The 16276-nt window shown below is 31.8% G+C and overlaps 1 protein-coding gene and 1 long non-coding RNA gene across 28 annotated transcripts; both read left to right on the top strand.

Annotated features, from left to right (window-relative positions):
- The first annotated feature begins 210 nt into the window (after window positions 1-210).
- Window positions 211-4016, top strand: LOC112744099 (uncharacterized). Of its 5 annotated transcripts, none has more exons than XR_011871303.1 (8): window positions 300-632; window positions 972-1084; window positions 1207-1589; window positions 1690-1763; window positions 2337-2593; window positions 3024-3267; window positions 3355-3405; window positions 3765-4016. It is a non-coding gene; the product is annotated as an uncharacterized lncRNA (long non-coding RNA). The 5 variants fall into 5 exon arrangements; XR_011871304.1 differs by having other exon boundaries at window positions 391-632; window positions 2314-2593; XR_011871305.1 differs by lacking the exon at window positions 972-1084 and having other exon boundaries at window positions 357-632; window positions 2296-2593.
- A 4597-nt stretch (window positions 4017-8613) lies between these two features.
- LOC112744098 (uncharacterized) lies at window positions 8614-14036 on the top strand. Of its 23 annotated transcripts, none has more exons than XM_072214925.1 (14): window positions 9252-9397; window positions 9888-10001; window positions 10119-10196; window positions 10790-10887; window positions 10976-11239; window positions 11508-11573; window positions 12067-12243; window positions 12441-12516; window positions 12619-12669; window positions 12891-12935; window positions 13032-13075; window positions 13173-13283; window positions 13412-13510; window positions 13718-14036. In XM_072214925.1, exons 2-7 carry the CDS (start codon window positions 9921-9923, stop codon window positions 12152-12154), a joined length of 675 nt encoding a protein of 224 aa, XP_072071026.1. In that variant the 5' UTR covers window positions 9252-9397; window positions 9888-9920; the 3' UTR covers window positions 12155-12243; window positions 12441-12516; window positions 12619-12669; window positions 12891-12935; window positions 13032-13075; window positions 13173-13283; window positions 13412-13510; window positions 13718-14036. The 23 variants fall into 23 exon arrangements, with proteins under 23 accessions (XP_072071035.1, XP_072071033.1, XP_072071029.1 ...); XM_072214926.1 differs by lacking the exon at window positions 13173-13283 and adding an exon at window positions 12768-12797; XM_072214934.1 differs by lacking the exon at window positions 13173-13283 and adding an exon at window positions 8614-8964 and having other exon boundaries at window positions 9150-9397; window positions 9939-10001; window positions 10805-10887; window positions 12891-13075.
- The last annotated feature ends 2240 nt before the right edge of the window (window positions 14037-16276 follow it).

The raw sequence follows: 16276 nt of genomic DNA, 5'->3' as shown, positions 1-16276 counted from the left end.
ATTGATTAAAAGTAACATTTAAAATTTATTGCAAAAAAATAAGGCTAATACAACATTTTGTTAATAAGTGTTGTTTTTTATAAATTTAAAAAACACATAAAAAATGTTGCTTTAATAAATTAAACAAACAACATTTATAATATTCATATATTACACTTTATAAGAATTGCTTTTAAATATATAATAAACTTCTCTTGGTAAGCGTTGCTTGAATCTTTTTCATCCAAATTTTAATTCCCTCCAAATATTTTAATTCCCTCCGAAACCAAAAACAGGAAAGGAAATACGAGCAAATAATTGATTCATCTCCTCCTCACTACTATTAGTCTATTACTTAGAAACAAAACTCAAATCTTATTATTTTAGAATCAAAATCCTAGCCCCAACCCTAGCTCAATTTCGGAATTTTCCCAATTTGACGACATTGACTCGCGTGTTGCATTCCTTTCTCTGCCATCATGGTGTTCTTCATTGCTCTGCTCGCGTCGTGTTCTGCTTGTGTCATGTGCTTCTTCTCGCATCGTGTGTTCTGCTCTGCTCTGCCATGTTCGATCTTTGGCTCATGCCATTCTGAAATATTCGTTTTGCTCCGCACCGGGGTGTCGTTCACATCTTCCTCTCAAGTCTTTCAGGCATGCAAAAATTTCTCTCAAATTTTACTTACTAGTGATTTAATTTGGTTGAATTGTTGAAATAAGAAAATTACTCTAACCGTGTTCAATTAGAAACCCTAACCCCAACCACTGTGAATTTTGATTGATGTCCGATTTACTCTTCTCTCTTCCCGTTCCTTGTCACTGCTTGCGATTTACTCTTCTCTATTCGATTTCCTCGTCATTGCCTGTGTTCTTCATTGCTGGCGTCGCTGTTGATGTCTTCATCGTGTTCGTCGTTGCTCGCCTCGCATCGCCTCGCCGTTGGCTTCATCCCTGCTCGCGTCGCCATCTGTTCATCGCTACTCGTATTTGAAGCTTCTGATTTTTGGTCTTCTCGCTTCAAATTTTCTCGTCGCCTTCTGCTCTCGGCGTCTTCTTGGCTCCTGGCTGGGTGCTGATCTGCTCTGCTCCACCGTGGTGCATCACAGGTAGTCTTCTTGAGAAATTTTGGTTCTGCAATTTTTTTCTTCTTTGATGAGAAATTACTGCTTAATTATTGTTGGTGGAATTTCAATTTGGGAATTTAACAGTGGATTCATTGTTATTGTAGGTGTTGGAGTTGGCTGGAAATTCTTTCAGTTCAACTGAGTTAGCGCTAAGTTTTTCGCCATATGCTTTCAATTACGTTCACTTATTTTTTTCTACTTCTCTCTTTGCAAATTTTGTAGGTTTGCTTTCATAGCTACAATATTTGGGGAATTTTTAGAAGCTTTGTTTTGGCTACAGCTGCCTCAAGCGCTTAAACATTTGATGGATTTTGTGTGCAATAGCTATTTCAATGACAAATTTGTTTTATTTTGATATGCTTAAGTATGCATTACAAGTAGAAATCCACTCTATAAACTAGTTTTCACATTGAATTTCTGTATACTCTGTTTCTCCATGCTCGGTGTTTCAGTTTATCGGTGTTTCTCCGTGCTCATTTCATCCTAGGCATGCATTCATTCAACGCCTTTCTTTTTGTTGTCTCTTATCAAACTTCATAATTCTAGTTAATTAATTAATTATTGTTTTTTCACTTCTCAATGTTCAGGAAGTATGAAGAAATTAACCTTAAATGTGCAGGAATTCTGCTACATCACTGAAGATACATACATGAAATCATAGGTGAACTTAAAAAAATAAATGTGCTTTGTTACTTCTCATTGCTTCAATTTCGTGGATCTTGTTTTGTGATTTCATAATCTGCAATACAGTATTGAACAATAGTATTTTTTAAAACAAAATAATTAAAGAAAATAAATAGTTCATTCGAGAGGCGGTGGTGGTGGTGGTGGCGGAGTCAAAGACAACATTAGATTGTCTGACTCTAGACCGTCCATGGTGGGTGAATCTTCCATCTTAGTCGCCAAAGACAGTGTTAGAAAGGTATTTATAGAGAGAAATGGAAGTGTAACATCTTCCTCAAAAGGGAAGACATGTCAGGTTTTATTAGAGGAGCATTTTGGACTTTTTCATGGTAACTAACAAACAACAAAAAGTTATTTGATTAGAGTTTGATGACATCATCGTTTTACTATATGACCTTAGTAAAAAGGAAGCGCCTGTTATTATAAACCCCAGAATTATGTGTAAAATAAGATTTTTGCATTCTTACTATATATTCAAAACAATGTGTAAAAATAAATGATGTTTACAGTGTACAAAATTGATCCAGAGGATTTATTTAAATTGATCCAGAAGAAACTGGTGGAGAAGATGCCCATTTTATATGTTCACAGGAACATGCAATTGGTGTGGCTGATGGTGTTGGTGGTTGGGCAGATAGTGGTGTTAATGTTGGATTTTACTCTCGTGAACTCATGTCCCATTCGGTAGATGCTATTCAGGAGGAGCCTAAAGGTTCAATTGACCCTGCTAGGGTGCTGGAGAAAGCACACTCAATTACAAAAGCTATGGGTTCCTCTACAGCATGCATCATTGCACTTACTGACCAGGTTACCTTCATGTTCATGCTATACTTTTTGAATTTGGAACAATACAAGTGCTTCAGTTCTGTTTCGTTGACTTATATTGCTCTAAACATCGGAAAATGCTAATAGATTATTAATGGTGTATTGGTGTTACCTTTGATCATTATTAAAGACTAGATCTTCCTAACAATTAAGAAAAGTTTAAAAGGGATGTTCTAATTTAATTTTCTAAATATAATTTGTTTGGCATTAGACTCTGCACAGCATGAGATGATGTATATGAAGCTTAATTAACAAAGATGGTGCTAATTTGTTTGAACTTTTGATTTTGAACTCTCAAAAAGGAAGTTTCTGATAATTATTTTGGGACTTTGCCATCCCTTCTGCTTTACTTGGTATTTTATCCTTCATTCTTTCATCACCATATATTCATGCGTTACATTTGTGTCACAAGGTCTTAATGCTATTAATTTGGGAGATAGCGGGTTTATGGTGATCCGTGATGGGTGCACTGCAAACATCAGTTACTAAGGTGGTGTGATAAAGGGATAAAAAATGTTTGAACCAGATTTATGAAGTTGGAAAGTATGTGGAGAGCCTAAAGTTCAAGTATCCTTATTGGGTGCTGATAACTTTTTTGTGACTTGCCATGCTGAATAATGACTATAAGAAAATTAGACCTCTTGATCACTAGTGGTGTAAGATTTAAATTACATCAATTTATTTTATTTTTTTCAATCTGATAATTTAAATGTGTTGAAATTCATGCCTTTCTCCATTTGCAGTTAAATGGATATGTACTATGCCAAGAATATGCCACTGGAGATTTTGCCCAGGTTTATTTTCGTTACTATGTTATATGCCAAAGTCAAGATTATGTGCTCGTTTTTTGTCCAAATAATTTCCTTCTGATATTAATTTTTCTATAATGATTGAAAGAATCGAAATTTACTTCTTTTTCTTGTTCATAAATGCTCCTCTCTTGATGTTTTTCTATATTGTAACATTTTTTTTTGCAATTTCTGCAACTGAGCCTTTTTATTTCTTCATGTTTCTGTTGTTGGTTTTGGTACTTTTATTTGATGTCACTACTTGTGATTTGTTTCAAGTTATAAGAAAATACTTTTTTGTTGTATATATGTGATAGATAGTCTATTCTTACTATGTCTGAAAATTTCTTACCATTGTTTTGCAGATATAATTATCATGGTATGTCCAAGGAACAAGCTACTAGGATTTGGAAAAAAATATATCCAAGTCAATTGATAAAACTTGAAACAAATATATTTAGCTTTTTTATTTTGAGGCCATGTATTTCATTTAGAGGTTTAGAGGTCTTATTTAATTATCTTTCCATGTTTTGATGTTTTCATATTGAATTAGAGATTGTTACATAATAATGTATTTGAAATATTTTAACTTGATAATATATATCCAAGTAGAATAAGTTGAGATTGTCTCTTTTTTTATATCTTTAATTTTATTGTACCCAAATTATAATGAAATGCTCAAATTATCATAGCTATAGGTAGTAGATACTGTAGTATGAGAAGAATGTTGAAATTTATAGTAATAATATTAGAGGCAACGCTTTTAGATTGATGCCATACTAATAGTAGAAGAGGTAACACTTCTAAAGTGATGTCATACTTGGTCAAATATGTAACACTTCAAAGGGTTGTTATATCAATAGAATAGGCAATGCTTTTCATTAGTTGCAAAATGAGTAGAAAAGACAACACCTAATAAACATTGCATTAAAGTTTACTCACAAGTGTTGTCTTTGTTTCAGAATACCCAACGCTTCTAAAGAGTTACTTTCAAAAGCGTTGCTTTTGAAGAAAAAAAAGCGTTGCCTTGATCTAAGGCAACGGCCGCATATGCAACGCCCCTTAAAAACGTTGCCCTAGGTCTAAAAGTGTTGTTATAGATCAAAGACAACCCTTTTTCAATTTTTAGGCAACACTTTTTAAATGTTGTTTCAGACGAAAAATGTTGTAGTGGTAGGAATACAATTGAAATTTATAAAAAATGCAATGGATAAAATTATATTGAAACAAACTAAATATTCAATGTATTTAAAATTCTTTAAAAAAGTTAATGGAAATGAGTAGACTTTATCCTTAAAAATGTGATAATATATATGGATTGTATATGTTTATATTAAATTCAGCATTATTTTAAATGAAAATGGATAGTCTTTAATTTATAAGTGTATGATAATTTTTACTACTTATGATCAAATTAAACTCTTATAAAAGGAGAAATAAAAAGTGATGGGATTTATATATAATATATAGAAATTACAATTTTAACTAAATCATCACTTTGTTTGGATTTTTTTTTTGTGAAAAAATAACAAAAATATTTTTTCATTAAAAGATGTTTTTTTATTAAAAAGATATTTTTTAATTTTAAATATATTTAGACACATCTTTAAAAAAACTTATTTCTATCAAAAAATATTTATTTATTTTTTAAAATTAACAATCTTTTGCTTTAAAAACTAGAAGTAAAAGAAATTTTAAATTTTTTAATAAAAATATCCTTTATTTTAATTAGTAATTATAATTTATAATTTATATTTTTAGCCTCAATTTTTTTTTTGAAATTCTAATTTTTTTCACATTTATATTTATATATTCTCTCAGTAACTTTTACAGGGGTGAATGCAGATCGAATCGGATATGACCAAAATCTTGATCTCATCCGTACTAAAATTATCAGATCGAATCCAATATCTGCAATTTTTAAGTTTGGATTCGATCCGCACATTTGCAGAGCAGATCGGATCTCGATATATCTACAGAATATATAAATATTTTAAAAAGCTTATTTTTATTTAAAAAATATTAATAAAAAACTATTTTTTACTCTTTAAATATGTTTACTCTTAAAATATTATTAAACATACTTTTCTTAAATAATACAGCATATATGATAATTCTTAGTTGAAATAAAACATAAAAAAATACTTATTTATTTATTTATTTATTTTTGCGGATCCGCGGATATGCGGATCGGATATGCAGTACCTTCATGAAATCCGCAATTCAATCCGATAACTTTGTAGATAAAATCCGATCCAATTCGATAACTTTACAGACCGGATCGATATCTGCAATTTTTAAATTAAATTCAGATAAATACCATAAATATGCAAATTAGATCCGATCCATGAATACCCTATCTATAACACCCCAAGTTTTTAAAAAATTAAATAATGAAATCTTTAAAAAAAATAAAAAAATTATTATTATTATTATTATTACCATTAATAATTATTTAGTTTTGGTAAGAAACAAAGAAAGAATATTTGGCCAAAGCCTTGAATAAAGAAAGAAAATTTTAAAACGTGGCTTTTATGCATAAGTTTATATATAAAACCATGACACATGCCTTTCCTCATTTAATGACCAATGACCCTTAATCATGCATTAACATTTATCAATTTCATTTTGATCTTCATGCATGACCGAATTACTTTGGAGAAAGAAAAAGAGAGGGAGCTTGTGACACATAGCCCTTCATTAATGAACCAAGACACACGGCCCTTTCTCTAATTACCACTAATCATCATTTTTACCTTATCTTTCATTTCATTCACCGAGTCTTAGAAAAAAAAAAGAGAGAGACCGAAACTTTTCTTGAGAAACCGTGACTTTTACCAAGACTTCTGACTTCGATTTTTTGTGATCCGTAATTCCAATAAAAAATCTAATTCGATAAAAGCGTTTGTATCCTCCTCTTCTACATGTTGGCGTTACTTTTGTTCAGTAGAAACTGACAGTAACGTAGCTCCCTTTCTCCTTGAATTCGGTCAATTAGAGTTCTAAGAGACACAGACGGTTTCCGATGTTCTCTTCTTTAACAGCTCAGTCAAAAAACATCTCCAAAACTTCGAGTATTTTGATTTCATACGGAGGTAGGATTTCAATAAATTCTCACCAATTAAATTTGTGTTGAATAAGTGAATGATTGTTGTGATTGATTATTGATAGAGTTTGATTGACTTTATATTGAATTTTATTGATATATTGTTATATGTGATTAAACTAGTGATTTGGTCATGTTTGTGCTGCCCAAACGGTAATAATCAGGCTGATTTGGAGCTATCATTGTGTTAGTTTTTGAATAAAATAGGTGAGGTTTAATAATCGAGGAATTAAATTAAAAACTTTGAAAAATCGGTAACCGTAAAACTCAAAAACGAATTAAGATTTAACTGTATATTTTAAAAAGAAAATAAGGAGGATTTCGGTTCTTGGTGAAGAGAAGAATCAGCCAAGAAAAATTATTTTTGAAGAAATATACTTGTATTTTTATGAAAAGATTGAGTTTAATATTATAATTATATAAGTTTTTCGGCTATTTTGGGTAATAAATAAAATTTAGGGATAAACGGGTATTTTTATAAAAGTTTAGGGTTATTTATTAAATATGAAACAAAGTAAAGGTTTAATATAATTTTATAAAATATTGAAGTCAAAAGTAAAATATTAAAAAATTCGTGGTTTAGAAAGTAATTAATAAAAGTTTGAAAATAAAGTTTTATAAACTAAGTTTTAAAAGGAGATTATAAATAGGTGAATGCTATTCTACTCTCTCTAAAGTAACATGTAAGTTACCCTCTCTGATGTGTAATATTTTAATTGGGTGTTTATTTTAACCTGAGTTACTTTGTCCACTATTTCATCGTCGTTGCGCCTCCCAAACATCGCCGTCTCATTGGTATTTCGTTTTCTCTTCTCAAATCATTCTTCTAGAAAAGGTACTCAAACTCTCTCTAATTGCATTTACTTCTCTCCACTCTTTTGTTGTCGATGTCATTACGCTTCCCATATTCCAACTCTGTCTTATTGTGTTTACTCCTCTCCATTGTACCCGTTCATCGTCGTCGTTACGCCTCCCAAGCATCACTGTCTCATTGGGTGTCTTGTTTTCTCTTCCCAAATCATTCTTCTAGAAAAGGTACTCCAACTCTCTCTAATTGCGTTTACTCCTCCTCACTCCTTTGTCCTCGTCGTTGTGCTTCCTAAATATCACCGTCTTATTGGGTGTTCTATTTTCTTCTTTTGACAGTTCGTCACCGTCTTCCAAGATATTAACTTTCATGAGATTAAAGTAACCCAAGTTAAAATAAACACCCAATTAAAATAGAACACATTAGAGAGGGTAACTTACATGTTACTTTAGAGAGGGTAGGATAGCATTCACCTTATAAATATTATTTTAAATACTTTTTAAAAATTACTCATTTACATTATAAAAAATTATTATTACAAATTATTATTTATGAAGATATTATTTTATAAGAATATTATTGTATGTATTATGAAAAATAAATCAGAGAGTGGTAAACAGACAAATTTTTTTAAAAGCTTTAGAAAGACAAATCTAAGTTAAGGATCTCATGATCCCATCTTCATAAAACATTTAGGAAAAAGTTAAGGGAAGAGTGTGAAGATAGTTTTTTATGTTAAAAGTAAGGAATTAAAAGAATGATGAGAAAAGAAAAAAATAGAAAAGAATTTAAAGAACATCTGCCATAGGAGAGCAGAGAATTAAAAGATTAAAAGAATCTAAAGAACCTCTGTTACAGGAGAGCAGAGAATAGAAAAGAAAAGAAAGAAAGAACAAAAAGGAAAGAAGAGAAGCTGAGATGATTGTTTACCTGCTGAAAACTAGCAGAGATACATCGACCAATCTAGAGGATGGTCGCACCTGTAAGACAGAGGTTGCTTACAGAGGTTATCGCTACATACATTGGCTAGAGAGAGCATCATCTGTAAGACAGAGATTGCTTACAGAGGATATGTTTGCATACATCGGCTCAAGAGAGTCGCACCTGTAAGACAGAGGTTGCTTACAGAGGTTATGACACCGAAAACTAAACTCAGACAAAGGTTGCTGAGTTGCGTCGGGAGCAGGTCAAAACCGACTGATGAGCTCATTACCTGCACTAGGGACACTACAAAAAAATAGATATAAAATGACATCAATATAATGGCGGTTATATAAAACCGCCGTTATTTTCATAAAGTGAGGCGGTTTATGCAACTGCCATAATTTGTCTGTAGAAAGTGGTAGTCTTTTGGTGATTTAGGCGGTTTTAAACGCCATTACTTGCTCCTGCTTCACTGGTAAAAAAGCTATTCTATTTCACTAATAAAGGCTATGCTATTCAATCGAACCTCCATCGCAACATGAGATCTGCTTTCTCATCCACGATGCTCTCCTCTGGCGGCAATGCCGTTGTTGCTGCCTTCGAAGGAGCGCTCTTCTTTGATTAGGTTTTCTGGCTTCGATTTGAGGGTTCGTTGCGCCGCCGCTCATCTCCTCGTCACCACAAGGAATGCCATCATTGCTGTCCTCAGTGGAGCTTCTGCTATCTGGTTTTGTGCATCTTAGTTGATCTTAAATTTTCTTAATTCTAATTTGGATAAGCTTTTACAGAGCCTTTATTTTCTTTTTCCCCTTCAATGGTGGTCCTGATTGGTTGAATCTGAGTTTTGTAAAGCTTTCGTCACAATAGCTCTCTAAGTATAATTCTGTTGGTTAATTTTCTTTTTCCTTCTAGGTATAATTTGAGATCGCACATCGGAGGGAGAGGGAAAGGAGAACGAGAGTGAGTTCATCTCAAACCCTAGAGTTTGTCGCCGCCATCGTCACCACCGTTCATCTCATTTCAGCCGCTTCCATCAACCTTCTGCGTTCGAGTGAAGGCGCCTCTATCGACGCGTTTCCAAATCTGGTCACTACGCCATAGCTTATGAGATTGAGCGAATCACCTATTCCATTAATGTGTCTCCTCCGCCAGCGGCGCCGGTACGTTCTCACTTCCGCATTCTCTTCTTCTTCAATCCACTCAACATTGCTCGTAGTGTGTTTCTATTCATTCTCAATTTCTATTTGTATTCTCTTTCTCTTCTTGTTCATTCTCAGTTGCTTATTTTCTAACTGTATTTCAGTTCAGTATTGTTATGCTTGCCATGTGGTTGATGAATTTCCTGAGAGAGATGGAAAAGATTAGAACTTATTTTCTGTTATAGATGATGATTCTTTGGTGCTTATTATTATAACTACTGCATGTCCATCATTGTGAAATTTTGAAATTTAAAACTAGCTTAGCTCCCAATGTGAATCCAGCAAGGACATGCTTTCTTTGTTTTCTTTATATAGAGTAATCGTGAAAAGAAAATTGTTCATTGTGAGGGGAACATATATTGAATTTATAAGAGGTTCCTCTGCTAATTGATTCAAGTGTTTGTGTCTTCAAAAATTGACTTATAAAAAAGGCTATTTTGGTATTTGTTAGTTCAAGCTAAGGACTAGCCTGTGTAATATTTTCATGTGGGAGAACTCTCAGAAGGGAAAAGTGTTTTCACTTGCAAATGAACTTCCTAATGGTGCTATTATATTTCTGGATGAGGTAATGAAGCTAGACATTTTTCTGAGGAGTTGCTATGTGCCTCTCATTCTCTTAATGGTTTCTTTTTTATGTACCTTGCATATTGATTGAGAATTTGTCTTCTTTTTTGGGATACAGATTGATTCTTTTGCTGCTGCTCGAGATAATGAAATGCATGAAGCTACAAGGAGAATATTGTCAGTGTTGTTACGACAGGTTATTCTCATGTCCTGCTGCTTTATGTCTGTTGAAATTGTGTGGTAGTGTGTTAGCCCTGTTACAAATAAGAAAGAGAAGAATATATAACCCTGTGTATATTTTGAGAAATTCTTGACAATATGCCAAGAAGAATCCTAGACGAATTGCAATTTACAAATACTCTTATAAGGGAATTGTAGATCCCCAATCTCTCCCAAAAGATCCCAACTGACTAGAGACACTTATCTCTACCCTATTCCTTCTATTTATACTAATTTCACATGAATGAATTGTAACTAATATGGTCCTAACATTGAGCTTTAACAAGTATTCAGCCTTTAAGTGCTTAGTCTTGATTGATCTATGTAAATAAATAGGCCAAAGAGAAAAAAAGTTTATTATTGTTTTGATTATAGGATTTAGTTTGTGATGAGATTATATCTGCAGTGGTTCCAAGTAAGCTGTTGACTTAATTTTCATTAGATAGTAAATGGCCTGATAAGTAATAAGTGTGAATAGACCATTGTTAAGCAATCTCTTCAACAACTAATCTAAACCATATGTCAAACTTGCTGAAAGTTTAAATTTTAATAGAATTTGACCGTTTTCAGGAATCAATTTTGCAGATAGATGGCTTTGAGCAGGATAAGAAAGTGGTTGTGATTGCTGCTACCAATAGAAAGGAAGACCTTGATCCTGCATTAATCAGGTGAGCTTCAATACAAGTTCCTCTGCAGCTTGCTATGTTTGCTTGGCCGATCAAATCTTATTCTAACTGCTATTTCTTTTCATGTTAGCCGGTTTGATACTATGATCCCTTTTGGCTTACCTGATCACCGTAATCGTCAGCAAATAGTTTTTAATCACCAAAATGTTCGACGGCATCTTCGGTTAGAGATTTGTCACGAAATGGTTCCGTACTTTGATTTTTCTGTTTCTGTTCTACCTTCTTCATGCCTTTCACTTATTGTAATTATGCTGATTGTGATTTTCAAGGGAAAAAAACTACTCACAATGGAGAAGAAAGGGTCTCGGAGATGGATGAGTGGCGGTAGCAACAGGTGCACAATATGCAAAGATTAAGGTTTATATATATTATGCTATTTAATTCCTTCAAGAGTTAGAGTTAGAATTCCAATTCCAATTCTGTGGTTTGCATTGGTATCATATTTAAAACTGTCGATTCAACATAATCCACACCATACACTGCATATCCTGCTTTTGCAAGCTTTCTTCCTGTGCCTGCATTCATTCATTCATTTATTAACCTAATTTTCTTATATTTATGTAGTGTAATTATTATTTAAAATTATTAATTATTGTTCATAGTGATGCTGTATTCCATGGCATAGCCATGGCACATGAAGATCATCGCTTTTGGATTCCCATTCGCCGGTAACCATGTGCTTCCAAAAAGCTTCATTCCTCGAGAATTCAATACATATTATGTATAAAAGTATAAAAGTATTTTATTAATATTTTATCATCAATTTCTGAAACAAAACCTTCCACAATTTCATCATCAATTTCTTATCTCTTCATAAGGAAAAATATGCACCTTTATAATATTTTTTATTAATATTTTATTTTTTAATTTTATAATTTAAATTTTAATCAATTTATTTTCTTAAAATATTATGTATAAAAGTATTTTCATTGGTCAAAAATAAAAAAAGTTTTATTCTCGGCAAACAAATCACATAAGATACTATAATTAAGTCAAATATTCTTTTCTATTTGTATGTTAATTCACAATCAAATATCTAGGTAAAATTTTGATATCATGACTCCAGATATATATAAATATCTTCTAGTTAGTCAATTATTATATGCACTACCATAAATATCTTCTAGTTAGTCAATTATTATATTCACAATCAAATACCAGGTATTGCTGCAGAGATACATTGATGGCGAGAGTACGCATCAAGAGGACTATCGGGGTAAACATCATTTGGTTGCAACCAACGAAATGAAATTCTGCTTGGATGCTTCCCCAAAACAAAAGCTTATTTCTAAGTTCAAGAGAGGTACATTTACTCCTTGCAAATGGGATGCAAATCAGGTATGCTTTACTCCATATTTCACATACAAGATTTGTATGTGGCCCTTAATCTCTAGAAATAAGTATAGAAGCCTGCATTGGCCCAATTTGTATTTTGTTGATTGATATATATATATATATATATATATATATATATATATATATATATATATATATATATATTCTATTGAAAGCTAATCTATCCAGTGTTCCAACAGATGTGGAGGCTAAATCCAAATGGGACCATGGTAAAAAATTACTCCGGTCTGTGTGTAATAGCAGAATCTGTCAAAGGTAAAACTGTAAAATTATAAACATTTCTCAATTGGATAACACTTTTATAAGTCTTTACGGTGCTTCTTTGTTATTCTTAATCCAAATTGGTCATTCATGCAGATGGTATTAGTCCTGGTGGGATTTGCTTTTGGATTGCAAAAGGAAGAAGAGGTGAATAGCCAACCAACACTTTAGATGAATCTTAATAATCAATATATCATTCAAGCATTTAATAGAGTCTTAATTCCTTACTTTATATACGTGTTTAGGTGAACTGTATGTTGCTTTCTTCAATTTAGGTGAACAAAAGACAGTGATAAGTACAAAGACATCGTCTCTGGCTGAAGTATCTTTTTTTGATGAATTGAACCAATTGAGAACTTGATTTGCAGAGAGCAATGCAAGGATTTACTAGAAGATTGTGGGATTGATGAAGAGTGAGGGTCTCTTGGCCGGAATTGGTGTATCACATTATAATAAAGCTTCCAGTTTAGTGTTTCAATAAACTCTCTCACATTCTTTGATAATGACAGTGTTTGATGATGAAAACCAAGCGCAGGAGAATAGCTTCATTTATGTGAGTGCTATTTCTTCTTTTTCTAGCTTTGGTTTGTAAATTATAGCTTTTAATCTTTCAAATAACTTAAATTATAGCTTAGTTGACTCTATTAAAGGATTACTTGGAAGTTACTATCTATTAATTCTTACAAGAGGAAGAGGATCAAGAACAGGAGCTGTTATTATAACTTGTTCCAAGTACTACCACTACAAAAGAACAGGACCAGGTTGCTTAAGAGATTGGACTTTCCAGAAATGAAGTTCAGCTTATACTTACTTTATTGGACTTATAGAATATGGTGGTTTTTGCCACACTGTTTAAATCACTGATACACATGCTCTTTTTACACTATAGGTTATAGCTGAGTATCTTCAAAAAGTTGATCCTAAATCAGATGGTGCAAAGTGGGACTGGGTTGCTATTTATGACGAGTGTGCAGCTGTTTTATATCAGGTGATAATATGATTATTCATATTGAAAGGTAACTTCTATATATACATTTCTTCAACTTCGGTTATTTATTTATTTATTTATTTTTAATGCAGATTCCAGGTTTATTGGTTATTGTGATTCTAGATCATTATCTTTCTAAGAGGTTCATTGCTAATTTGATTGTACTTCTGATGTTTGGTTTTCTTGGCTACATGTTGTGCATTTCAGAGAGATACAATTCAAGCTGTGACAAGTTTTGCCAAACGGAATAAATTGCCTGTTCTCATGCAAGAACAGATGATTGCACATTTGCATATGAAGTACAGAACTGATATAGAAGGGCTGCAGCAGCAAGAGTTTAAATACATATTCATATTCCGTTTAAATACATTATTAGATATTAACATAGTTTAGGGAACTGGATGGTAGATTTGACTGATTAGTGTTTATTGCAATGTTTGTATTTTGGTAAGTTTAGTAAGACAAGGTTTTGTATAGGAGTTATTACTTTTGATTTTCAATAATAAAAAATTATATATTATATTAATCTTTTGTTTATGAGTTATATAATATTTCATTTATGGATTATGATTTTTTGTTATTGTGAAATTTTAATCACATTTATTTAACGCGATAAAAATGACGGTAAAAATTATTTTTTTAAACGATAAAAAATGTCACTGTCAGGGTAAAACGGCGGTTCAAAAATGTCATTTTAACCAACTAAAACGCTACTGTCAGGGTAAAAATGGCGGTTCAAAAATGCCATTTTAACCAACCAAAACGCTACTCTGTTAGGGTAATAATGGCGGTTCAAACCGCCGTTTTAACCTATCCAAAAATCGCCATTTTAACCTTGGAAATAACGGCGGTTTGAACCGCCGTTTTAACCCACCAAAACGCCACTCTGTCAGGGTAATAATGGCGGTTCAAACCGCCGTTTTAACCTATCCAAAAACCGCCATTTTAACCCTGGAAATAACGGCGGTTTGAACCGCCGTTTTAACCTATTCAAAAAACCGCCGTTTTAACCCAGGGAATTGTGGCGGTTTTCAGAAAACCGCCGTAATAACCAGAATGGCGCCCAGAATTACGTCGCTTCACGAAACCGCCATTATTGGTAATAATGGCGGTTCAAACCGCCGTAAATACCAAAAAAAACCGCCGTTTTTACCAGAATTTTTTGTAGTGGGATAGACATGCATCATACTTGTTTACGCATATTTGGTTGTGAGTGTATTTTCTAATATTGTGTGTGCTTGTGATTGGGTTTTGTGTTCTATAATTGTTGAATTGGTTCGTACTTTGTTGACTGTTATTGCTGGTGAAGTATATATAAAATGGATATAACTATAGACCCTGACCCTACTAAGAACTTCTCAATTCTTACCCCCTATCTCCACCCATTTCAGCTACAGGTGTGAAGGTTTAGTGCGGAGATACAGGAGCATAGAAGATTCTGTTTACAAGTTGAGTTGTTAGATTTTATTTTTCCCTCATCATTTACTGTTTTGGTTTTTAAAGCGGTAGGAATTGTATTTGAGGATCTCTTAGCAAGTCTATGTATATAATACTACGTGGATATATATAATTTTGTGATTAAATAGTTTAAAGTACCGACTCTTCGTTTTCTTGGTGAAAGTTTCGATTCGTATTCATAAAGGCTCAATATTAAATAATATAGTATGAAATTGAAGGTTTAGAAGTTAGTAATGCTCGGACTTTTAGTACGATCATGAAGTGCTAAAAGTTAGGGTGTTACACTATCTTCTACCGTTATCATCATTTCTAGGACAAAAAAATACTTCCGAATGCTGCACTCTACTAGTAGCACACCTTCCAAGTATAATTCTTTTAAGATTTAATTATAGAACTTTATTTTCTTATTATTTACAGTTAATTATGAATTTTACTTTAATTCTAGAGATTTTCTTTCTCTATTTTGTTCACAAGTGTAATACGAATATCATGTCTTTGTAAAATTATGAATATAACTTAGAAAGAGCTTTTCAAGAATTGAAATGATGCAATTTTTCTTTTTAAAAAATTATGAGTAGTAGTTTAGTAGACTTAATATATCCTTTTTAAGTTTATTAGTGAATAATAATTACACAAAATTTTTTATTGTCTTATTTTATAATTATAGATTTTATGTTTCTTGTCACAAAAAATGTGAGTAGTATTGAAAGGAAAAAAAAACAAAGACAAAATACTGATTATGAAAATCTTTTCCATTATGTCTTTTTAAGAAATTTAGTTAAAAATGTTTTTTATCCAAATAAAATTAAAAATATTTTTAATATTTGAATTTTTTTTTAATTTTTATCCAAGTATAAAATAATTTTTTTATTAAAAATCTTTGTATTAAACAATAAAAAAAACTTTTTCAAAAGTCAATCTAAATTAGCCTACTTAATTTTTTATATGATAAACTATCAAATTTAAATTCAACTATAGTAAATATCCAAAAAAAATTTCAAAAATTTGAAAAATACTTTTATCTCTAATAAATTTTTACTCACTAAAAGTATTCGAGAGTTCTTATTTTTGTAAAAATAAAAACATTAAAAAAATCTTTTTAAAAATTATAATTTATATATTTAAAAAATTTAAATTATATTTTTTTTATGATTTATTAATACTCAAAGATGGATCAAGGGGGTAAGTATAGGCTTTGTGTAACACCCTACTACACAGTGTTTTACGCTTAAATCGTAGAATAGAGGTAGTGTGGTATTACGGACCTCTAAACAGTAAAAATATACATATAATAATAAAAGAAATAAT

This window comes from Arachis hypogaea, chromosome 14 (assembly GCF_003086295.3).
Source record: "Arachis hypogaea cultivar Tifrunner chromosome 14, arahy.Tifrunner.gnm2.J5K5, whole genome shotgun sequence".
Classification (NCBI taxonomy): Eukaryota; Viridiplantae; Streptophyta; class Magnoliopsida; order Fabales; family Fabaceae; genus Arachis; species Arachis hypogaea.
This window is presented reverse-complemented; position numbering and strand designations above follow the sequence as displayed.